The sequence below is a fragment of the Lepisosteus platostomus genome, chromosome 3, assembly GCF_059453375.1.
Source record: "Lepisosteus platostomus isolate fLepPlt1 chromosome 3, fLepPlt1.hap1, whole genome shotgun sequence".
NCBI lineage: Eukaryota > Metazoa > Chordata > Actinopteri > Semionotiformes > Lepisosteidae > Lepisosteus > Lepisosteus platostomus.
Window position 1 is genome coordinate 70,320,537 of NC_142613.1, and position 25,461 is coordinate 70,345,997.

Below are 25,461 nucleotides of genomic sequence, written 5' to 3' on the forward strand. Positions count from 1 at the left end.
CAAACAGCACACACATGCATATACAGTACGTGTGCACATTTCATGCAAGACATTGTACTTGAGCTCTTCTATAGTTTCCTATAGAAAATTCACAAACAATAAAGTTTCTCTTTATTATAGTAAGATAAACAGAAGGAAGAAAATGCTGAAATCTTGAACGGACGAAAATGCATGGAATATGGGTAATTCTTTTAGAATATAAACAAATGCTTGCAATAATATTCTGATTTTGTCTTTTAAATACCTTTGTCTACTAAATGATTTACACAACAAGTATATTCAGCAATTCTGCTTTATTTCAAAGATGGAAGCATGAAAATGATCATTTGGTCTTCATTCTTCCTTTGCCTTTTTTCCGCTTCTCTTAAATGTTACTACAGCTGAACACATTGAAGCAATATCTTTTTGTTGCCTGCTTACCATATTTGACTTTCTCCTGTCATGCACAAACAACCTCCAGCTGATACAAAGCCGCATTCTGCTTAAAACAATTGAGGCTCGTGCTCCTTCAAGTAACCAGAAAAAAAGTCAAAGACAAAAAGACCCTGCAGCTGTCTCCAGACAAAATAAATGACTTCCGGGCCTGGAGGAAGGACTCAGCATTCGTTTCGCACTGAAAGGGGTATTGTCCTTCCAAAAGCACAATATCTTACAGCACTTATTTGTGCTTAAAGTGTTTTTTTTTTCTTGTCTTGCCTAAGGAATTGTTGATGTTCAAATAAAAAAGGAAGTGCACCCACCCTGCTGGAATTTTAAGGAATGTCTCTAGCCTGGATTTTACTATTATTGATCCCTTTAAACAAAATTCAATGTTTTACTGACAAGGTACTCAACATACCACTGCATTTTGAAAACATTCTGAATGCTGGCTGAGATTTTAATATTCAACATCCTGATTCATTAACATTCTATTCCAGTGAACAATACTGACTGGAGAGTCTTTGACACTCAAGATACTCACATCAAGGTCAGCAACTAAGAAAATAAAATCTGCATTCCACTCCTGGATTCAATCTGCATGAGGTTTCTTTTTTTTTTTTTCTGCCGTATGTAACATCCCTGAAGTTTTTTTTTTCCCTTCATCGTTGAATATTTAAAGGCAGCACTTTAAAAAGAAAAGGCTTTAAAATAACAAGATGCCGTTAGATCTCTTTATTTAAAATTTAATTGGAACTTAATATTACCCAGGTGAATAATTGACTTGGTTAAAGAAGTTAACATTTTTCTTGGCTGTTATACTATGACAGGATACACCAGGGTTTCAGGCTGAAGCCTGTCAATAGCATATGGCTTGTTATTGTGAGCTATCGACTACCGCTGTCTCAAACATGGCGACAGAACATGAGAAACCATTTCAAATCTTCTTCCGACACACCATACAAAGGAAGCAAAACACTGCAAGTGTTAGCGCTGCGTGTCAGCAACAAAAGACAGAATGCAAATGCCGCTTATATCAACAGTGGGCATCTGTGAGGCAGACACAAAGCCCAATTAAAATACATACAGAATCAACCTCAGCTTTTGTGGGTGTAAATGATGCTCCATCAAGATGTCATTACAACACCATGTTCCCACCCACCTCCATGTATCTCCTGCTGCCCGTCCCTAAAACTGGAAATGTCAGACTATTTTATTACCAACGTGAGCTGCTCGCCTTGAGGTCAACCAGAAAACCCTCAGGGAATTTTCAGATTGTTGGTTGGGATGTAGCAGGTCAAACAGTTTGAAAAGAGAGATTTAGTTTAACATCTATTAGCAAAACCCAGTACAGCACCCGTGAGTATTCCCATTAGCCTGTCAGTGCTGATTTATTTTATGGGAAGCTCTGTTTAAGTCAGCTGTAGCCTAGCTTGAACATCTAAAATCAATAATAACAACGATGTTCGATTAACCATGTATATTATAAAGATATCATGCTCGCCTGTAGTTACTGCTTTACAGAAACTGTAAGACACTACTATTCAAGAAGAAAAAATTAACAGACTAACACAAAGTGATAGCTAGAAGATCCTTTTAAATAAAAAAAAACCTTTGGCATTAAAATCTTTGATCTCTTTGCAGGATTTTCACAGGTAAAGTGACCCTTCTGACAGTACTGTCATATTTTTAGAGATATGTTTTATATTAACTTAATTTGTATGTTGTTCCTGCAGTTCCTACATGAAAAGGTAATCACATAAATCAATGTTAAAAATCTGCTTAAATTATTCCTAAAATCCTTTGAAATGTGAGTAATATCCGTAAGCAGTTCAACTATCTAAGTGTTGAATATGAATACTCATTTAGTGATACTAATAAAACACAGGTGTTGAATATTAGTGAAAAGCTTCATCCACAGACCCATTTCAGAATATTTGCAAGTTGTGAGCTAAGAAATCATTAAATGCTTTAGACATAAATTTCAGTGTACACAAATCTATACATGCAATTGTCAAACTGGTTAAGAAACATCTTTTTAAAAATATCTTTCATAAAATGTCTTTATATACTAGATGGCAAAAGAGTTCTACAGAGCTCACAGGTTAGGAAAGATCCTCAAATGCCTTGTCAGATGTATAACTGGATGAACAAAAAGATGTAAATCAAGAAATTAATTTTCATTGGCTGTATAAAAAAGCATCATGGTCAAAGAATTGCATAGAAAAGCAATTCTGACCTTATTAAACGCAAGGCGAAATGATATATTAATACAGTATCAGTGCTTCAAAATACTTTATGCCCGTTTCTTTACACTGCTCGGACATTGCCTGCTGAAATGAAGTTCCTGCTGCACTCAACCCTGATCACATTGCTGCAGATGTCAAATATAATGTGTTGTGATGTGGGAGTACACATCCCTGGTATCGGCTAGGAAACTGGCGATTGCGGAGCAATCCCTCAAATAGGAATGTGGAAAAACGCATTGAAATCCGCCATTGTATTTCTTTCCCCTTATCCCAAAAGTCCTTTTCTAACCTTACTTTTGTGTCATAAGAGCGCGGAATGAATGAAACCAGCTTACCTTTTTACCCCTCACTTACAGTAAATGCATCTATGCGTTCTGTATGTCATCTATTTTAAGTAACCGTGCCAAGAAACGTAGCTGGCCATCAAGGACACCAAAAAGCAGACTTGCACATGAAACAGAAAGCAGGAGAAAAGTAGTGGAGTGAGAAACCGCTGAGTGACGAGGGTTGTGGGTTTAAATCCCAGAGGAGGAGTACAGCTGGAAAACTCCATCAACCTCCCTGCACACATGGGCACTGTGGATGTACAGTACCAAGATGTGGATTCCAAAAAAAAAACACATTTAAGAAATTGAAACACCTTTAAATCAATCTGGATTAAAGAGTTTGCCTGATATTATCACAATATGAACATTTCACCAAGCAACTTGTGGAAATTATGCCCCAAATGGCTAGCAGTCTGATTAGATGGAACTTCTAAAGCATTGACTATGAGTTTTTTTAGGAAAAAATCCCCAAAGCAAAATAGAGTGTTAATAATAATAATATTATGATCACCATCCAGTTTAGCAATAATTACAATAGGGGATGTCTGTCAAAGGTATGAGAGCAGTATGTGTTATTTCTGAGGATTGTGATATATAATAACTGAAAATTATATACCATATTCAAGTTTCTGTTAATCTCAGACACATGACTGGATCATAATTACATGCAGGTATAGTGATTCCCGTGTTAATGGGAATAACCCTGCCTTGATTGAATTTATTGTCTGCCCATTATTCTGTTAAACCCAACCCAGCAGTAATTGCTAGTATTGTAATTTTCTAACCTTGAGTGTGAAAGCATTTTTTTCTTAACATTGCAAATAAGATCTCTGTGAATGGGAAACAGTCTCTACATGGGTTTACTGCAATATTGTTACTCATTCTTACTAGATTCAAGGGGTCACACAAAATAGAAGTTCTGTACTTGATCATGTTTTCAAACTGAAATTTCCAAAGGTTCGGTTTTTGCACTGTGTTTGAAAGTAGTGCAAACCTTCCCCTAATTGTAGCAAACACTGTATGTCAATATTAATATTAAGAACTACACACTCCCAGTTTTGAAGGCAGTGGCTGTATCATTTCTCTGGAGACTGTAAGCAAACAAGCACCTCTAATTATGTCTGCACTACATGAGCCTCACTGCATAGGCTGCAGAATGTCAGGCTATTACTTTAGTCAAAGTTCCAAATGCTTAAGATAATGACCAGTTACTAATTGGTGCTTATACCTTAAATCGGTTTATACGGAATATAATTGCAGCTATTATGGTATTAAATAATCCTTGAAATTAGCATGTACTGCTTTAGCAATGCTTTTCGCAGTGCTTCGGGGGGAAAAAAAAATAATGGTAGTAGCAGAGTTTTCAGGGGTTTTGGAACTGCATCTCAATCAGGAAAAAGCCTGTTTTGGAGGGGTGGGGGCTGGCTTCCATGTACCATGCAGAACCTTAGTGACATTGTAGATTCAGACGTTGATGCGAACCCCCCCCCCCTCAGAAAACAGAAAAAAACAAAACAAAAAGGGGACATTACATTCAGATCACATTTCCAGGGCTAAAGGACCGTGCTTTTGTGTCACCCCTTCCGTCAGCTGTTGACTTCCTAAGTGTCTCAGACAGCCACATGTCTGTCTGCAGCCCTCTCCAATGGCTTGTCCTGGTCACATTTCTTGAGACTGCTGACTGCTAATGGGCCCATCCTGACAAAGACCCACTTTGAACAGGATGCGGAGCTGGGCCTCCAGCCAGGGTGCTGCGGCAGAGGAGGGCGGCATGGGGCTAGGCCCTGCAGCCGGCACTGCCTGCCTCTCTGCACCCATGTCACGCTCGCGTGACAACTGCTCCTCTGTGCCTGTTTGAACTGTCCCTCCCAATTAGCGGTAATAAGTGACTCTGTAAGGATGAGCAAACATAGTAGATTCGCCCCCCCCCACCCCCCCAGCTCCCCACGCCTAGCAGCCCATGAAAATCCCAAGAGCGCAACCCTGCTAATAGAAAGAGAAAGCCCAAAGCTTCTCGTTCTGAGCAAACAAGTGCTAGCAAAGAGGCAAATTAATGACAACTCATTTGAAGAGTTTGCCTGAAATTATTTTACCCCTGTCTTTCCACTGAAGAATTGATTAGTATCTGCTCGATCAAAGTGTCTGAATCAATAAAGAGATGCAATGAGCAGAGAAGGCATGGTCTTGGCCAATTTATTCAGCGCACTTTTTTTTTTTAGATGGAAGAAAAAGAGGGGGGCTGTATTCTACAGAGTGCAAATAGCTAGGCCTGTTTAGAGGGAGAGCTAATGATAAGCTCTGGGAAGCCAGTGCGTTCGTCCATCTCTCGGGTAAACTGCAGATTGCTCGCCTCGCCGATGATAAGCTCGGCAGTCGTGAACACTTCCAAGTTGCCCATTGCGTGTCCCCCTATAGTTTTGCCATCTTTGTCAGCCAGACAGACATGCAGGTGAGCCTCTTTATTCAGGGTGCCAACCAAGGAGACAATTTCAAGTCTTTCGCTGAGATGAATGATCTGAAAAGAGAAACAAAGGAAGAGAACCCATGGGAAGCTCTTTCAGCCTCCTAAGCCCTGTGCTAGTTCAGGAAAGAAATAATTTGCAAGTGGGTCTGTAACCTTTTTTCACTTACTGTGACATGCCCTCAAATACTTGATAAATGATATGTTTCATGGTCATGGTTTGGGGAACATTTTTTAGTTTTTGGAAAAAACAAAATAAAAAATAAGACACAAAAAAGTAGACTTGTCTCACTGTGCACCGGTGTCTTGGTAGCAGGTATTCTGGCTATAGCCACTTGAATTCAGTGTTTGAGAATGTTTATTAAAGAGCATTGAACCCTTTTTTCTGACTTAAAATAAATGATTATCAACAGTCACCTTTTAAAGTATGTTCATGTGTTTCTGATAAGAATAGTACAAACGTAACACTGTAGGCCTCATTGTTATAGTGATTCATAAAAATGAGACAACTTAGTTCATTATTATGCTTTATCATTAAGCTTCCTTTTCTGTTAATTAAAAGTACAAAGAAAATTCCTTGTTGGTAAATTACTTTTGTGGATTATTTACATATTAATTAATTACTGCACTTCTCTATTTAAGTTCTATAGCCAAACAAATCTGGCTATGGAGTGCCAAATTTTTACTGAGTATTTTTGTTTTATTGAGAGCAATTTACTGAGACAAACATGCAGTGTGAATTAATTAAACTTGTCACAGTTTGATACTGGTCAACATTTAAACAGACAAAAAAATATACTCTCCAACAAAAAATTAACTTCAAGATTATCCCCTCACGAAATCATATTTTTCCCAGTTTCCTTCTTGCTCATCTTCCCATTTTGTTTCATCATCTTAATGTTGAAACTCCATTTTGGAAAATATATACAGTACATTCACAAATGATTCTAGAAATATATGACGTTTTATGTTTGAAAAGTGTTTTTTATCATTTCCCAAGTAAATCACATTTTAGCCCCGTTCTGATCTTCGCGGGATGTTTGTCTTGAAAGAGTAGCGTAACCCTTAAAACAATCCCGTCTGAGCTATACAAAGCAGACAGGATTAAAGGCAGCTTTCCCTGTTTTAAATGTGCCACTGAAGATTAGACCCTTTGCCAAAAAAATAAAAAGAGAAAAACACTATGCAAAAACTTAATTGATTTCCTTTCGACTGTTTACCTCCACAGCTGACTCCTAGAGCACAACAACAGTGGCCTTACTGCCGCCAACAGCCCTGCCAAGTACCTCATTAGTATTCGAAGCAGTGGCATTTGCCAGCCTGAGCGTTGCCTTGGCGACGCTGCCCACACAAGTGATGATAAATGGGGCTTTCAGCTTCTTCTTCTCCACGAAAGTGACCAGGGAGCTCAGGAGGTCCTCCCCAGGACCGAGGCGCAGCGCGTAGACTGACAGAGCAGAGGGTCCAGCCTGGGGAGGAAGAAGGGGAATAATAATAATAATAATAATAATAATAAATAAATAATAATAATAATAGAAGGGAGACACAGTGGTTAGCACTGCTGCCTCACAGCACTGGGGCCTTGGGTTCAGTTCTGGAGCCGGGATGCTATCTGTGTAGAGTTTCTCTGTTCTCCTTGCGTTTGTGTGGATTTCCTCTGCATGCTCCGGTTTTCTCCCACTGTCCAAAGACACTCTGACAGATCAACTGGCTTCTGGGAAACTTGGTCCTGACTGACACCCTTGTCCAGGGTGCATCCTGCCTTGTGCCTGTTGCATGTGGGGATACGCCCCACCTGCCTTGTGACCCCAAATTGGATAAACTGGTTAGAAAGTGAACTGAATGGGTAATAATGAAGCTTTGGAGGATAGTCTGATATATTTAGCATTTGAAGTAACTGTTATACACTGATATGCGGGCCTAACAATTTTTAAAATTATTTTATACATTTCTGTTGTCTAAATTTTTACCAGTCTCTTTTTCCCCAAGTATCACTATCACTGTGCCTTTTCTTTAGGATCAGCCCAACTTCTTTAAATGCGCACAGTAAAGTGCAATTACATTTTGAATTGCAGATGATGGACAAAGACATGGTCACTTGCTAGAGTTTGAAATTTTTTTGGGACTAATGATATTTTTATTCATTCAAAATGTTAGTGTGGAAACTTGAAGTGAAAACAGAGTATATACTGAACTAATGAGAGTACTGTGCAAATGTTGTTTCTTTTAAGCACAAGGAGCTGCAGATCCAGCTTACTGTATCTATTGCGAGATAATGAATAGCAATTATATAAGAACAATTGAACATTTTTTACAAATAATGTTTTCAGACAAAAAAAAAACCACTTCAGCTATATATAAAACATGCTGTTCAAATGAATTAATTTTTTAACATTCTCTCTTGTTTTTATTGTGGATGTGACAATAAAATAAAAGCATGGTTACAAAAAAAAGGCTGTACCAGAATCCAACACCCATAGTCAGAATACAGTCTAGTGAGACAGGGATTGTTTTAAATAATTTAAAATGCAATGTATCGGACTTGCATAAAGCTTTGATTCTCAAAGGATCCCAAAGCGCTTTACACACAAGAGAGAACCCCCCCACCCGATATGGGTCACACTCAGCAGCCATTATGTGCCAGCTGCCCCAGTGCACAGCAGTTCAGGTAGAGAAGCAAGAAACTTCTTCACTGGTTGATTTAAAGAATCATAGAGGTGTTATATATGATGTTTTGAGACAAATTGGCCCAGAGTGAGAGACCACCTAATCATCCTTGAAATCGGATACATGGGATCTCAGGTAAGTCTCCGGGTTCCGGTTCATCCTCTTCTTCTTCTGGCCGTTGGATTCTGGATGGTACCCCGATGATAGGCTAGCCTGGATACTCAGAAATCTGCAGAAGGCACTCCAAACCTGGGGGCCACAGGCAGAGGTGACATCTGAGGGAAGTCCATGAAAGTGGAAACTATCTGATGGAAGCCTGGGCAATGGGTTGTGGGTGGCCTTTGCGAACCTGTCGATAATAATGAGGATCATGGTGCAGCCTCAGGAACGAGGGAGATCTGCGATGACGTCCGCTAAAATGGATGACCACGGGCAATACGGAATGGGAAATGGAAGTGCAAGTTCTGCAGGTGCTGTTCCCAGGCCTTTGGCCCTGTTGCAGGTGGGGAACGCTGCTACACAGCCCTCTATATCCAAACTCAATGTGCGCTACCAGAAGAGCTGCCAAATTAATTCCACAGCGTGTTGAATAACCGGGTGGCCTGCGAGTGTAAAATTGGGGCCCAACTGAAGGACCTCAGGTCTGGCCGAGAGGGGTAACACGGTTTGTCCGGCAGGGTTTCAGGCGGTGCAGGATGGGACATGATCATGTACACCACCTTAGCTGGGTCAGAGGGAAAGGAAGAGGGTCCCATGGAAAGAAATGAATTGAAAACTGAGTCACAAATCCTCTGCAGCCGTCAGGGTCACAAGAGCAGGGAGGAAAAGGGCACCCCTGAAGGTTCACTGTGAAAGAGCTCCCCCGGAGGCTGTGCTGCAGAGTGCTGAGGTAGACGACAGTGCCACAGCTGATGAAGAAGCTACTGTACATCTGTTACAATGCACAGTGGCTAGTATTTGCTGCATGCTGGTCATGGCAGCACACAAGTCCTGAAAATGCCTCCTTAGGCTCAGACACATTAGGCACCTGAGTCCCGTATAGCAGACTCCTTGTAAAGCCAGCGCCTGCAGGATTTTCTCATTGCCCACTGTATTCTTCTTGTTTGGCTCAGCCATTAGGTGACCTGAGGGACGCAGAGCCCTGGCTGAATACAACCACAGGGCTCAATGATGGAGAGACAGGCGCTGATGGTAGAGAAAACATCCAGAAATCGTACTCAACATAGCAGGGTTTGAAGCTGGGGAGACAAGAGGAGACAAGCCAGGGGAATCCAGGAAAACTCAGCAGAGGCTGGTACATGGCGAGCTCGGTAAACAGCAAGCAAAGCGAGAGGTCACTAGCAGAGCAAACAAGAACATGGCTGAGACAGTGGAAAACCCAATGACAGAGTGCTGAGCAAGGGCTGTCAGGACTTGGGATGTTGCTGTTATCTGCACACTTTGACCTGTCCTGGTCATAAAAGCCTTTAGCTCTTTCAACGTTGTCATTAGTTCCTGTATAGCCTTTCCGATCAGTCTCCTACTTGTATGGTCATCCAGTCTGAAGCAACCGAATGATCTGTGCAGGGACCTGAAGGTGCCATTTGCCTTCAATTTCTTAATAATGGTCATGACCATGCTCCAAGGGACATTCAAGGCCTTTGATTTTTTTATACCAATCCTCTGATCTGTGCCTTTCCATAGCTTTGTCCCAGAGCTCTTTTGAAGGCTCATAGGTGCTCAAGGTTGAACGCTCTACAAAGCAAAAGGAGCCTATAGGAACTGCTGCATTTATCTTGGAATGATGAGAATCACTGCAATTTAACAGAGGTGGAGGCCAATTAACTTGCTGTGTAACTCTGAAGGAGACTGGTTATACCTGAACTAGTTTAAGTTTGCTCTTGCAAACGGTCTGGACACATCTAACCAAGCTATTTCAGCTTCTATTCTTCATTAATTTTCTTTCATCTAGAATACATATTTCAGTTGGAAGTTGTTGGATAGGATCTATAAATACATAAATAAATATTTTAATGCATTTTAATTGCAGGCTATAAGGTATCAAAAGGTTAAAATGGTGACTGGAACGTGTGAAGTCCATGTGTGCAGTTCATGAGGGGATCTGATATGAGTATTTAAAATCCTTACAGGCATTGACAAAGTCAGCTCAGCTGGTTTCTTTAGAACAAATAGTGAAACAGAAACCAGAAGGTATAAGTGAAAACTGCCTAAAAATGCATTTAAAACTGAACTGAGAACAGGAGGCACTTCTCTACCCAAATAGATGTAGGGCAGTGGAACAAGCTAGCCAGCCATGTCGTTGAAACAAATATCCTTCAAGAACTGCTTGGATGAGATCATTCGATTTCATAACTACTGATTACTATCTGAGATACAGTAGATGGGCTTCTCATTTGTAACCTTTCTTATGTTCATATGCTTAAGCTGGCAATCCAAATCTGCCCATATAAAGTAGTATTATCTGGTATTAATTTTGGCACGGAGGAAAGAATTCAGTGGCATGAAGAAATATATAAAGATACAGAATATACAAAACCTAGAAAAAACACAAAAATCAAAGACTAAGATACAAATGCATATCTAAGTCTTTCCTATTGTCTTTCTTAAGCAAAGTTGTAAATATGAAAACCAAGCTTGAAGACAACACAGACATGCCCAGAAACCTACATGAACTACCAGGGAAGAGAATTTTGCTCAAACCAAAATGCCAAGGAGAATAATATCAGAATTAAATTCCGCATGTCTTATGTTAAAACAAACTGGAACAAGTGTACACTAGTACAAAGACATGTAAATGAGGGACTGTTCACTGGAAGGCGAAGATGGAACCCTTGTACATGCCAGGCATAAGAAGATGAGGCTCAATCATGCAAAAGAAGTGGCTCAAGGCCACAGATTGTGTGTTTGTGCTTTGTGGTGAACAAATCAAAATCTAAGAGTTAGGCTCAAATTGATCAAAATATGTAAATGAAAAATGGATCAATCAATGGAATTAGAAATGGATAAAACAAGCATTTCATATGCTTACTATGTCTTAGGCATCTGTCTCACTTTAGACAGAAGAGTGGTGGCTCTGTGGCTCAGGATCTGCGCCTGTGGCTGGAAGGTTGCTGGTTCAAATCCCGCGGCCGGCAGAGGAATCCTACTCTGTTGGGACCCTGAGCAAGGCCCTTCACCCCAACTGCTCCAGGGGTGCTGTACAATGGCTGACCCTGCGCTCTGACCCCAAGCTTCTCTCCCTGTCTGTGTCTCGTGGAGAGCATGCTGGGGTATGTGAAAAGATGAATTCCTAATGCAAGAAATTGTATATGGCTAATAAAGTGATCTTATCTTACATTAGCAGTTTTGTGGAAATATCAAGTTACTTGACTGACATTCAGACTATTCACACACAATGTTAGTTCTGAGAACGCATTAAAGACTACTTAAGCTGTAATAAATATCAGTAATAAAACACCTGACCAAACAGGTCAACAAGTTTTACTTCATTACATCAAAAATAAATTGTATCAACATCAGTAGCGAAACTATTTCAATAAATCATAATACAGTGCCAGTCTGTAAAGATTAGGTAACGAGGAATGACCTATCAAAATATTTTAATACATTTCAGGACATCAAAGGACAACCACAAAGTAAAATTTGTGTATGTATTTATATTAGACAATTATGTTGAAACCAAAACAGTGTAATTAAAGCTTTATTCAAATCTGTGCATGCTTCACATTTATTTTCAATACACACAGGAAATAACCTGCATATTTTTCACGTACTTAGATACCTCAGAACTATATGACTGACATTTTATTTAATGCTCAAAAGGCTATATTTCACAGCATGCACAATTCCACAAAGAAATGGAAAGACGTGTCACAAACTCTGTTTAGCATGTATCAGAACTTGGCTTGTTTGACAAACTAATTTGAGCTGATATTTAGTGCATAAGTGGGAAACTTATAAAATCTATAAGTCTTGATCCGTTGTTTATATATTATAATTCTAGATTCATAGGTCAATGATGCAATTTATTAATTTGTCCACCCAGGGTAACTAACCTAAAACAAGACATTTTGACTTTTTATGTATAAGGTTGTGGAAACAATATTTAGAGCTAAAGTGTCACCTTACTGTATATGGAAATAAGATCCTAGGGATGTTCAACATGAATTTAGAAAAGTAGACCTTAACTAACTTGTTAGATTGCTTTGAACAAGCAAGAACAGTAATGGATATGACGAGATACAGTAATTAGCCCTCTTCAGCTATATATCTAGTAAGTTCCACCGGATGGCCAAGACGAGAGAAAATATACTGTAAGTATGAACCAAGATTGGGTTTACTTATGATGTCAGTGACCACAGGAAAAGACATGAATCAAACCAGTTTTGCGGCTTCCTGCATAGTGTTTCCAGACAGAATTGAAGTTGCATTTTTTACATTGTTGCCAGTATAAAAGACCAGAGTAACACAAAGCAGATGTCTGCATGCATAACAAAAGGATAAGTGGTCAGATGAAATAAAACTGAAACTTTCTGGTTTTAAGGTAGTTACCTCTGGCACGAACCCAACACACCACATTATAACGTCAACACTGTCCCTACTGTCAAACATGGTGGTGGCATCGTTACGCCCTGGGGCTGTAAAGCTTGTCAAGATGGAGAGAAAAATAGATGGAGCGAAGTACTGTAAAACTAAGGGAAAACCTGTTCAGTCTACTGGAGACCTAAGCTGGATGAACATTCACATTTCAGCAGGACAATGACCCAAAGCACAAGGTCAACGCTACAAAAGAGTGGCTGAACAAGAAGGAAGTAAATGTCCTTGAGTGGCCCAGTCAAAGCCCTGACTTGAACCCAGAAGAGAATCTGTGGCAAGACTTGAATATTGCCGTCCATCAGCAAACCCCAACCAACTCGACAGAGCCTGGCCAGGTTTAAAAGGAGAACTGGCAAAAATTGCACCATCCTCCATACTGGTGTGCAAAGCTGGTCGAGACTTATCCAAACAGACCTGCAGCAGTAATTGCTGCCAAGAGAACTTCCACAAATGACTGATTCCGGGGGTGTGAATTCTTCGTGTTTTTTTATCATTTCAGCATATTGTAGTTTTGGGGTTTCTGTTTCTGGGAGTTCTGTATGTACAGTATAGCATTCAAACTGAAGCTGGAAAAAGCTAAAAAATCTTCACTTAAAACAATCTGCAAATTGGAAGGAGGATTTTTGCAAGATGCTATATTCAGTACCCATCTTGACATCAAAGTGTCAGGTTTCTAGTAGTTTTCTTCCAGTTATTTTGAATTAAATTTGTTTTTTTTTAATAGCAGGGATTCCGTAATAATTGAAATTCTTGAACCCTGCACATCACATCTGGAAACAGATTCCGACAACAAGTAGTGATTAATTACAGTCTGCTTTTTCTGTAATAGGGTTCGGGCTACTGCATTTTGACATGTCATCTGCAGCATTTTCTTCTATGTGTAAAAGTGTGCATAGCTGTCAGACACATCAGTTTGCCCGTTGACGTGATTTTCTTCAGGTTACCAGATCCCCTGATGTCCTTCTAAGAACTGCATTGTACGTTGTGCCACCTGCTGTTGGCTAAACATGCTAACACTGACAGAGCCTTTAGTTTAGTTTTAGCTTTCTAATACTAACCCATTCCACTAAAATATGTCTTTCAGCTTGGGAGTGATAAGCAATTACATAAACAACATAAAAGTTAGAATGTCACAGAAGTCAGAAATCTCCCTAGGGGAGAACAGGTCTTTAGAAATAAGTTAGAAGTGATATACTTCAGATAGATCCAGTAATCTGCATTTTAAGAAACGAAAAGAGCATCTTTTTTCAAAGAAGAAAAAGCATCTTCTTTAACCAAACTGTTTACAAGCTAAAACCATGTCAGCAATTAGCAAGACTTTTTAAGCCTTTCTACATTACTAAGGAGGTGTTTTCTTTTAATCAAATGCAGAATCACAATCACATTGATAAACCAGTAAAGTGTACGGAAAAATAACTACGTAAAAGACCACATCTGCTTTCTGTTGAAGCAGAACAATTATTAAAGATTCCTACTGAGTTCTGGAATTAGATTACACAAACAGTGTCTTAAGGAAGCGGGACCATTTATCTTCCCGAGAGCTCAAGTATAAATGTAAAGCCTGATGGAATCGTGAATTTGATAACAGAATAAATCCACATCATCCTAGTTAAACAAAGTAAGCTTCATTGTCCCCATACTGGAGTACACAGCTATGCGGCACATTCAAAGGCTGCTTGGTTTGAGATTCAAAACCACTTTCTTGAAACAACCTAAATATAATATTTTTTAAGATTTTGCTTTAATTATCAAACAAGATATCTGCACTTATCACTGTAAAGAGCATTCTTTTGCTTTTCACCTACTGCATTTCCACTGAAAATGTAATTACAATTATGCTTCAAATTATGAGTTTTTGTTTCTCCCCAAAAGATCGAGTGTATTGATCAGGGAATGTGTCTTCATTGTTCATAGTATTTCATACAATTTGTATTTTATTCAGTGCACAGTGAACACCAAAAATAAAGCTTAATATCTTCTCAAATTGCTGTCTAGCAATTTTCCACTTGATTTATAATGTGATTTAATTTTTTGAAAAATTAAAAAAAACTGAACATCTTTCTAATTAACCAAAATCATTCTTTATATCGAAGCAAATAAATTGGTCTATAATAATTTCATATTACTTCCCAACAATACAAAAATACATTAGAGCCAGAAAAAAGCAATTCCTTTCTTATTCACTCCTTTATAGATATGTTAGTTAACACCAATCATTAATTTGTTGAGTGAATGTACACAACAAATATCATTAAAAAATTGTAAGCAACAGAAAAACCAATACGTCCTCCAATTGCAGCAAAAACTAAACAATGTAACTCTGTTTTAAATAATTATTTAAAGTGTTTGATAAGCATTTGAGATAAGAATTTATCTTTTTATTTGTACATGCAGAAATGCATTCTGTTCCTCGTTTTCAGGAAAGGAATCTATAGTGAGAGACGAGAAAATCTGATTTAACAGATTTTAATCAGATCAATCAGTTCCTCATGCACTAAATACAATTATTACACAGATTCAACACTAGGAGTTTATTCCTCATCTTCTGTTTAGTGAACTTGAACAAAACCATTCTTTAAAAAGCAGTTTTGACCTAGTGAATCAAGCCTGATTACACTTCTCTAGGACACTAAGAAACGCAGGACTTCAAAAAGACAGAAGACAATTGTAGAGTGTAAACCCCATAAATTGAAACGCTTCAGATGGGCAACTGCTATTAAAAGATACATTTATTTTCAGATACATTATTCATGATAAAAATCTGCTCCACAATCAATGCGGTGAGTCGAAAGCTTAACTCAGCAGTCTCACAAAACCGGCAGAGTCGAGCCATGGCCCCTGCTGAAAGGGAATTCTGATGCCTAGAGATTGAACGACGTCTCTAGAACAGCTGTAAAAAGCACATTGGCATCGTCGACAAGTGGGGATAAAAACGGCAGAACTGAGCAACCTCTTAGCCGGTGATTGTGTTAAGGGCTTGAGCAAATATTTTTTAAAAATCTTACTTAAAAAAAGGTAAATACAAATGTAAAAATTCTGAGCTGAAGGAAAAACAGATTAGATCCAACCTATTCTTAATGGTGTCATTCATTCTGATTTCAGTCACAGCCCAGTTCTCAGCAAACAGACTGAAGAGAATGTCAAATAACGCCAGTTTTACAACTGAGATGTCTAATAATGTTAGAGGAGATAAAGCCTGCCTGATGCAATTATAATATATTGTCTTTGTCATGGTCAAATAAAATAAGACAGGTTAGCATGTCCAGTTGTAATTCTGGTAATAACATGACCAGATGGTATAATCTGGATTATAAAAGAAGCCACTTAAAGTACAGATTATCTGTTCATAAAAAACACATAGAAGTACTTTAGAAAAAAGTTTTACTATTTAATTCATGCAATTAGTATACTGTATACTATACATATTTATAATCTATAATATACTGCACATCCTTTTTCTTTTTTTAAACTGTGCATGTAATATCTCCTACACTAACTTCCATAATATTAAGTCACACAACTTTGAAGGAATAGTAATTCTCAAAATAGTATTAACCAAATTCCAATTAAACAATTATTTGCAGAAAACAAAAACAGATTAGAAGATAATAAAATGAAATAGCAGGGCTCCTGCCTGCTTTAAAAAAGAAAAATTCTCAGCCTTCAATAGCCAAATTAATCTAAATTATGCTTACTACAGCATTACAAGCCAAAAAGTATTTTTAAAATGATATGTGTTTTATAAGTTAAACATGTATACAGTTCCTTTCTGCAGTTGTTTGGCTTAAGGTAAACATAGTAAATGACCAAAGAACATCCTTAATATCAGCAAAGTCACATTCATTGAAAATTAAAATGTGAGTGTAGTAAAGCACAGTCTTTAACAGGCTATACTAAGAGGAATACTATGTTGTTTCCCCATAGCAACAAGAAATAAACATAAAAGGGAAGGTTTTAAACCTTCAGGTTTCGGTTTCTTAGATTGCATCTAATCCCCTCACTGAAGGGAAAAACAGCCAGTTGTACAGGTGTGTAAACAAGATGTAACCATTACAAAGCGCTTCCTCGACATTATAGCCATGGTATCAATCATCCCCATACCCTGTCATTTTGGCTCTGTTCACTTCATCCTGCACTCTTCAGCTCTTGAATTGCCCTAATCTGGTGACATGTTTGGTGTTAAAGGAAAGTCTGTAATTCTTTGTTGTTAAAGTCATCAGCCAAATTGGCTTCTCATATTTGTAAAGGTAGCTAGTGCAATTGAGACAAGACCTCATACATGTTAGTGAATATCTACACTAACACCAAAATGTAACATAAATTAAATGTATTATATATGTGAGCTCCTATGACAGTGCCATAGCAATAGAAAATACTGTAAATGCTCCTACTTTGAGCTGAAAAAACTTTGATCATTTTTTAGTTTTATTTTTCAAAATAATATTTGGCTAATAAATAAGATGATAATAATCTCTCCGTGTATTGGTGTTTTATATTAAAAGTGAAGCATTCTTCACTTCAACAAACTGCTGATAGAAACACATCTGAAAGCGTTATGAAAAAAAATAGGCCCAGGGGAATCATTATTTATGGCACACTGAGTTTTGAGTAAGGTGGATAGATCCTTCTTTTCCAAGGCAGAAAAGATTTCATAAATGAAAATTAGTCCAGGGAGACCATTTTTCATAGGATAATCAAGGAAAATCAGTCTAAGCAAACCATTTCCAAGGGAGAAACATTTTTTTAATGTGACAACACAGCCAGTTTTTTGTAAGAAATGTATTGTACCAAAAGTCAAAATGAATCTAGAGGCCATGAATCAAACCTGGAGTATTATAAAGCAATTATATATAATAGACAACTAATAACAGAATGTTAAAAAATGAAATTGCTAGAGAGAATTTGAAATTCTCATAAATTCTCACGTACTGCTTGTTGTCTAAAAGGGGTTATGACAACACATAGAGAGCTAAATACACACTACACACCGGAACAGAGGATTTACAGTAGGCCTCTGATGGTTTAACCTCTTCTCAGTGAATGAATGGCAGACGTAGGGTCAGTTGAAAGCAAAGATTCACACATCAGTAAAGATCTGGGCCCCAGAAAAGATGTGGAGGCCAGTGGACAGACCTTTAAACCCCATGGAAGACCTAGATTCCCACGTATGTTTTTATTTAGAGTCCTACTGCTGCTTTGAACCTGCACACAACGCAGCATCTTCAATACGCCTACTTCCTCACTTGTTTCCACTAGGAAACCCAATGGGACAGAATGACTTTAATCTCTTACAATTTCCATATGCAAGGAAAATACATTTTTACTTTTAGAGATATTGTTAAAGAAAAACAAATCACGCAGAGCATATTTCCATAAATTACGTTTTGTATTACGGTTATGAACTGGAGTGTGTACATCGTATTTTCGAGGAAAATACAAAATAATTTTCTACATATACCGTAGTACAGCTTTGATAACTCCTCTTTTATTTAAAAGCTCTATCACTGTGTAAGGAGGACAGATTTAAACCCAATTCACCAGATTTTAATATTCATGGATTTTTATGCATATAAATATTTATTATCTATCCATTCCATACATACATACAACCATTTCATCCAATGCAGAGTTTCAGAGGAGCCAGAAACAGGCGAGCAGACAGGCGCAAGGCAGGGTATGCTCTGGACAGGCCACCAGCCCATCTACAGTATATCCTTTCCTTGCTCCCTTATTCCGTTTTGAAAATGTTATATTGATTGTGTGAATCATGTGTCTGAAGTTTTAATAAATGCTGTATTCGGAATCACTTGGAAACATAACTTATTGGAAATATAATTAGAGTGAAGACAGATTAATTTTCTTTTAGCCTAAAATGTCCTTTATATATGTACCAATGAAAGGAAAAAGGTCAGACATATCAGATGCTGCAGCTACCTAGAAATGAAATACAAATCATACAAATGAATTTAAGGTATCAGGTGTCAGAAAGGTCTCAACAAAACCAAAATAATGTAAATCATTTTTTTGTTCACTTTTGACACTAGATGGTGTTTGAAAAAAGATTTTGAAACAATTGCTCCTAATCCTCCTTTCCTGTATATTTTCCTATATTTTCCCTACTGCCTGTCTCCTTGCCCTGGGTCTAAGAATAAAATACAAAAATACTCCCTGTGAATTTCTATATAAGAATTTTCCAAATAATCAAATATTAAAAGTAAAATTCAATATTTGTCAGAGCTAATGCTTTAAATGCACCTTGATACTGTATAATATTATTTTTCCATTTGATTTCATATTGTGCTTCATACTATATATCAGCGTTTTATCCTTTTTTGGGGTGTTTTCTAAATAGTGCTTTTTAAAAACATTTTTTTACAAACATTTTATTTTCATCCCGTGTTCTAAGTGCTCAAATTTATTTCACCGTCTGCTGCACAGTATTGATTTGATTGAAATTCTTCACTGAATAGAGAGAATGGCTTCTGGGAGGTGCACTCAAGCCCAAGCCTTTCCTAGCACACAGTTGTATTTGTGTTTATCTGGACAAGAACACTCTCAGTGATGGCAGGGATGGGAATAGGAGTGTACGAGCAGAGAGAAAGGAAAGGGGGGAGGGCAGGGAGTCTAAATTACTATTCTTGTTTTCCCACTTTAGCATCCTGGGTTAAATTAAATACAGAAACAAAAGCATTCATATTTGTGCTTGCATGTCAAGGATTACTTGTTCCATTGAATGTCTTTCCCATTATCTGCTTATCACTTTCTCTGCTCTTTAATCTCTTTCTTGTTTCTGCTCAATGGCTTCCTCTCACTGTCTCTCCCTCTGAAAATGTACCCTTTCTCTTCTTCTATTTTTTAACACTTACAAAACTGAAAAGGCTGGGCTAGCCGGGGCCACCTGGAAGCTGCAATGGAGCTTTCTCCCAGGCCTGGCTCCCTGCCAGTTGCCAGCTGTACCATTGTATGCGTCCATTTTAGTTAATTCCATGCCTCGCGATTGTGCTGGTTCTGTTTACAACCACCTCCTACTCCTCCTGGGTCCCACTCCAATTGTCCCGGGTTCCCCTTGTTTAATACTGTTTTGCAAGTTATTAAGCCCTGGAAGTCCATTAATCACAGTTCATGTCTTGTGTAAGCCCACACAAGGAAGGGAAAGGAGGGGGAAGGGAAGGCACGCTCATTTCCCTGAATGGGCTTAGACGGTGGTCCATTCAGATCCCTAACGAGATCATTACCGCTAACTAAATACAAACCTGACCCCTTGACCTGCTGGGAAATTACGTAGGCCCCTAGTGCAAGACATTAATATTCTGTCCCAACCTCTCTCATCCCGCGTGCACCACTGTTGCCCCCCTCCTCCTTCCCACCCCCCCTTCTTTCCAATGGACAGAAAACTAAACCTGTCATCAAAAGGACCCTAATCACTGCTCTGATTGTGGTAAACCAAGCCTGACAGACATTTCACTGAGGCTTCAATAGCTACATTAGTGCCACCCCCATAGCCAGCTCTCTTTACCAGGACCCCAGCCAATGAGCTGCAAAGACCCCCAGCTTTTCAGATTACTTGACACACTGTGTCCACTTTTCTGAGACCACCTGGTAGGCTCATTTTAATACAACACCAGCGCAGTGTCTCTCCCTTTCTCTCTAATACCTCCTCTCAGCCAAGCTACCACCATGAATTCTGTATAATCCATTGACCCAGCCGAACATTCCTGGTTAACACTCCTCGGAAGAGGCTGGATTTTCGAGGATTACATGGTTTGACTTATGTCTGGTGGCACCTGCAATGAGAAACTCTGGAAAACAATTATCCTGATGGTACAAAAGCCCTCGTACCTTTTCTCCATAAATTGGCCATTAGCAATCACCTGCTTAATCCCTTACCTGGACCTTCCTTTATTGTCAAGGCAAGCCAGCCTGTCCTCACCCCCTTAAGCACAATAAATAGGGGGAAATTGTCAGCAGATTCCCTTCAGCTTATGTTAAGATGTTGTCACTTTCAGTAACTGAAGTGTTTCCACTTCAGAAGCTAGAGCTTAGCTTCTGCACAGGAGGTGGGGGACTGTGAAAAGCAGAGCTCCATGCTAAACAAACAGAACATTAAACTTCATTATGCAATCACCTAACAAGCACATATCCATTTAAGAATTTCCAAACTTACTTTGCCTTGAGTACCCTTGGAGTGAAAGCAGCTTGAAAAGGAATTGTTGACAAAATTAAGATTTTACCTTCTTGGGTTTTACCTTACTGTGTTGAGTTTGCCGATCGGGCATGTTATGCTTTTTTTCTTTCCTGTTTTGTTTTCTAAATTTTGAGTGTTTATTCTGTGACTGCTGTGTGGTCATGCACATTTTAGATCTTAAAGAATATCACCAGCCTAATCCATGATAAGATCTCACTCTCCTTTCTCCTGAGGATAAGAAACGGAGATTCAGAAGAAAGTCGGATTTGACAACCGCTCTTCAATTAAAAAGAAATCTTAATTTACCTAGATCCTGTAATTATCTTTCTGTAACAAAAAAAAATAGTTTCCAAACTCACTCTACCGCAGGGGGAATGATCAAAGCCCCTTTTTATTGAATTTTGTTTTAAATCGAAATGTAATGCCTTTGCTTTAATCTCTTGATAAAATATCTCCAACAAAAATTAAGACCCTAATAACAGAAAAGAACAGAAGTAACTCTGTTCAACAAAACATTCAGCTGTTTGAAAGAACGCTGTGCTCAATTATGCTAAGAATTAGATCTACTAAATATGCAGAAGTGCTATATACACAGTCCACTTCAATCCCTTCCACCCCCAACACACACAGCATCTAGGCTGGGGGTTCAGAGAGCATGAACTTCAGCTGCAATGTTTGAGAATCTATTCTAACTCATTTTAAACTCATCATAATTATCTCCATTGTGCCAATTGGATTTAACCTAATTTTGAACTCTTTCCACACAACGTTGTTAAATAGCTCTCCATCAAGTTTTATCTGTTTTTTTTAGAGAAGGACACAAACAATAGTTACACTGTAGATGTTTTTAAAAACATCATCAATGAAGGTACATTACTTTCTTTTTTTCATTTCCCAAAACTCATCAGGCCTGTGTTTTTCCTCGTGGGCAAGCTAACTTTGATTTTAAATAAGTCGGTTTTAAATAGGACGCAAAATTCTCATGCTAGTCAGCTAACCAGAGGTTAACTCTGAAAATGTTTTTTTTTTTTACATTTTTCAAACCATTCTGCAACACACAATATGTTGGAATGATTGATGCAGATGGTTGTATTTCACTTTCAGGCTGATACATCACTTCCCAATTTTTTTTTACCTATGCCAGCCTGTTCTAAAATTGACCAGTAAGATATATGTTATTCATACTCTATTTGGTTCACATGCTAACACAGAGTTTCCATTTGATGACAACTTGCTAATAATGTTAATAATTGTTTTTGTTTCCTTTTGTGTAAAGCAAGCTGTTTATTTTCCATTTACACAGATGCAAATCCAGGTAGTGCTTATTTTGGCAGGCAATAAAAGAAAATGTGTACATCAGCATGGATCTCTGGCTTTCTAAAAATGTGATTATGTCAATCTGGTCAAATAATAAAGCCAATCAACAACTATAACAATTAAGCAAATATGCTCCAGAAGAGCAACTGACTAATAAGTACTGTACAGTAGATATACACCTGTGTCTTAGTTTTATCATCTATACATTTTAAATACAAAACTGACTTTAGAAAAAGTACATTTAATCATCATTACTGAGATTGATCAAGTCTGCAATTTCCCGGCGTGTCTCTTTACAGTCTTCCAGTGTGTTCAGTATATACATCTCCTTTTTGTTACTTTTATAACGAATAGTTAGCATACAGTACATTCTAGTTTCTGAGCATAACTAAAACTTTGCCCATAACCTTTTGATTTCTCATTTTAGAGCTAATTTCTGTATAATTTCTCCGTGTACTATTTGGTTTATGTGGGTTTCCAAAGACCATAGTGTATAAAGACTTGGATAGCACTGGTGAAGAGAGAAGTAGTCTAGACTAAGGATGAGTCTGACAGTCCTACTATGCTGTTACCAGATATTTCTTCAGACTACATTCACAGGTCATGCCTTGTTCCGGTCATGTGAACTACAATAATCATAGTGTATTCAGTATCATCAAGGGTAAGATAAAGTACTTCCTTCAGTCTTAGCTCTGCTCTAGTTTTAAGTAGTTTATATGCAGGTTTTAGCTCTGCCAGTTTTAGCTCTTACTAAGTAAGGTGACCCAAATATGTACAGTTTACACATATTGTACCCTGAACCACTAGAACATTTCAATGTTGAAGGGTACCATTCCTGATATAAAGGTAGCTGTCACAGAAGCATAACTTAATCAGGCAAAAATAACAGGTGTACAAGAAACAATCACAGGCAAACAGTATTTTGATATCCAGTGCATATTTATTGAATTAACCACAATGGTTAATAGTGCAATTGACCTTGTTCTACCCACAATGATGTATTCAAAATGCTTTTGTAGTTTACTTGACTTCACCTTAATGTAACCTTTCCTTCAAGCCCTAAAATGCAACATAATCTCTACTGCAACAACAGGCCAAGGTGAGAGGGGGTTAGAAATTATCCTGGCTTCGTCTGGGCTGCATTGCTCTCCAGGTGAGTGTGATCTCTATTCAAAGGCTAAATGAAGCAGAAATGATAGAGTGTTTGTTTTCCCTGACTTTTCCTGGGCTCACCAAAGCACTTGCTTCTGCAAACACTAACTGTTAATTTAATGTTCCCACCAAGCACTGTCGTTGTCAACAAAGGCTTCAAACCATAAGGGAGGAAAAAGGTAAACTTGTACAGAAAACGACCCTTATGGTCCGATTGTCTTCTGGTCCTGACTTGCACTGAGGAAAAAAAAGACAGAGGAAAGTAGCTGAGAGCTAATGCATCATCTGGTAATTAACAGAGGCTGTGTACCTCACTGCACAGACAGAATCACCTGTAATACTCACTTAGTTACTTTCACAAAATCCAACTGAAAGCTCCCTCTCCTGTTAGCCAGATGATTAATTTGACGGAGCTAGTTAAACCCTTTATTCTGTGAAACTTAAACAAAAAGACGGGGCTCTCAAAAGATTACAGCAGCACATTAACGATGGAATGAACCATGAAATTGCTTTTCCCCACCCGCTGTTCCACAGCTCCCCGTCTTCCACTGTCAGTCACTCTGGATGAGGAAAGCCATTAGCACTACATCACTGGTATATTACAAAATAGCCAGGAGGGAAGGGATATGTTTAGCATTTGTCAGCTGACCAGCAAAGTAAGGATCAGATTAACCAGATACAAACAATTAGATACTGAAAAGTCAATGTATTCTACAAGCAAAACAACCTCCCCCAATACACAGTAACAATGTCAGCTTTTACACTGGTGTGCAACACTCAAACAGCCAAAACCAGATCAGAAATGAATTATGGTTACCAAGAAACAAGCAGCCAAGAGGAAGAGCTCCCATAACATTGGAAGATGGAATCAAAAGGTGGTTAAGGAGAGCCGAACGCTTACGTACAGTATGTGGAATAATGTTTGGATGGAGCTCATCGATCAATGAAGATGACAATACACATGAAAGACCAAAGTGTAATGGTTCCCAATAGAGAATGGGGGTGTTCAAGCAGCACTGCTCCCGTGCAGTTCTGGCCTGTGGTGTCTTCTGGGTGGAGTTTGCATGTTCTTTTCTGAACCCCTCGTGCTCCAGTGTCATCCCACAGCCCAGTGACATGCCGTCTGTGTTCCCGAGCAGGATGTAGTCGTACTCTACTTCCTGTGGCTGCTGGATTAGGCCCTGGTTCACCCTGATCTTCCAGAATAAAACAGTTACTATGAATGGAAGGATGCCGCAAGTAAGGGACTCATCATCCTAGCTAGCTAAGTAAATATTTTGGGACAAGCACGAATTGAACTCTGTAGCTTACATTGCAATTATTTACCAACTGTGCAATCTGATATAACATACTGTATATCCAGTGCATCCATAGTTAATAATAGCACCCCCTACACTTCCTGACAAATGCCCTGGGATATTTAATGACCATGGAGAGTCAGGACCTAATATTTACATCTCATTCTAAGGAGAGCTCCTTTTTTACAGTATAGTGTCCATCACTATACTGTGGCATTAGGACCCACACAGACTACAGGGTGAGCACCCCCTACCGTTCCACTAATACCACTTCCAGCAGCAACCTTAGCTTTTCCACTGCTTAGTGGGTTGCCAGTTGTGAGTTGCAGGATGATGTAGCTGCTGGGCAATTGTACTGCAGAGAGTATATCTTTTTCTCTTGACCTCTGTGTGTTAGCAAAGAGTTTTGGGATTTCCAGTATTTTGACTTTGAGGTTCTAGTCATTTTATGATTTGGATGAGTCTCTGAGTCCTAAATGTAATCTCCAGGCACATGGAATCCTTATATGTGCTTATTTAAGTTTTAGTCTGCTACCTTATTCCTTGAGTGCTCTTGATCTCCACACTGAATATTTGGAAGGTATACTGTATACCCTTATTGCACCTATAGGTCTGGACATAAGCCTCCTCAAGAGGTTAATACACTCTACATTAATATATGCTACTTGACCTTATCAAGAAACTACCATAAGTTCTTGAGACTCTTTAAGAAATTAATGCATTCTACCTTTATTTCAGGGATCATGACCACTGAAAGTGGATATTCACCAGAAAGACAGTGAAGGAAAACCAC

At 38.6% G+C, this 25,461-nt stretch overlaps 1 protein-coding gene across 1 annotated transcript in view; it reads right to left on the bottom strand.

Moving 5' to 3' along the window:
- Positions 1 to 278: 278 nt before the first annotated feature.
- Positions 279 to 25,461, bottom strand: part of LOC148675379 (uncharacterized) — a 48,400-nt gene continuing 23,217 nt past the window's right edge. Inside the window, exons 2-3 of the mRNA XM_088626645.1 lie at positions 6,740 to 6,922; positions 279 to 5,507 (exon numbers count right to left, since the gene is read on the bottom strand). Coding sequence (XP_088482771.1) covers positions 5,256 to 5,507; positions 6,740 to 6,922 — 435 coding nt within the window. The 3' untranslated portion in view covers positions 279 to 5,255. The remainder of the gene's footprint in view (positions 5,508 to 6,739; positions 6,923 to 25,461) is intronic.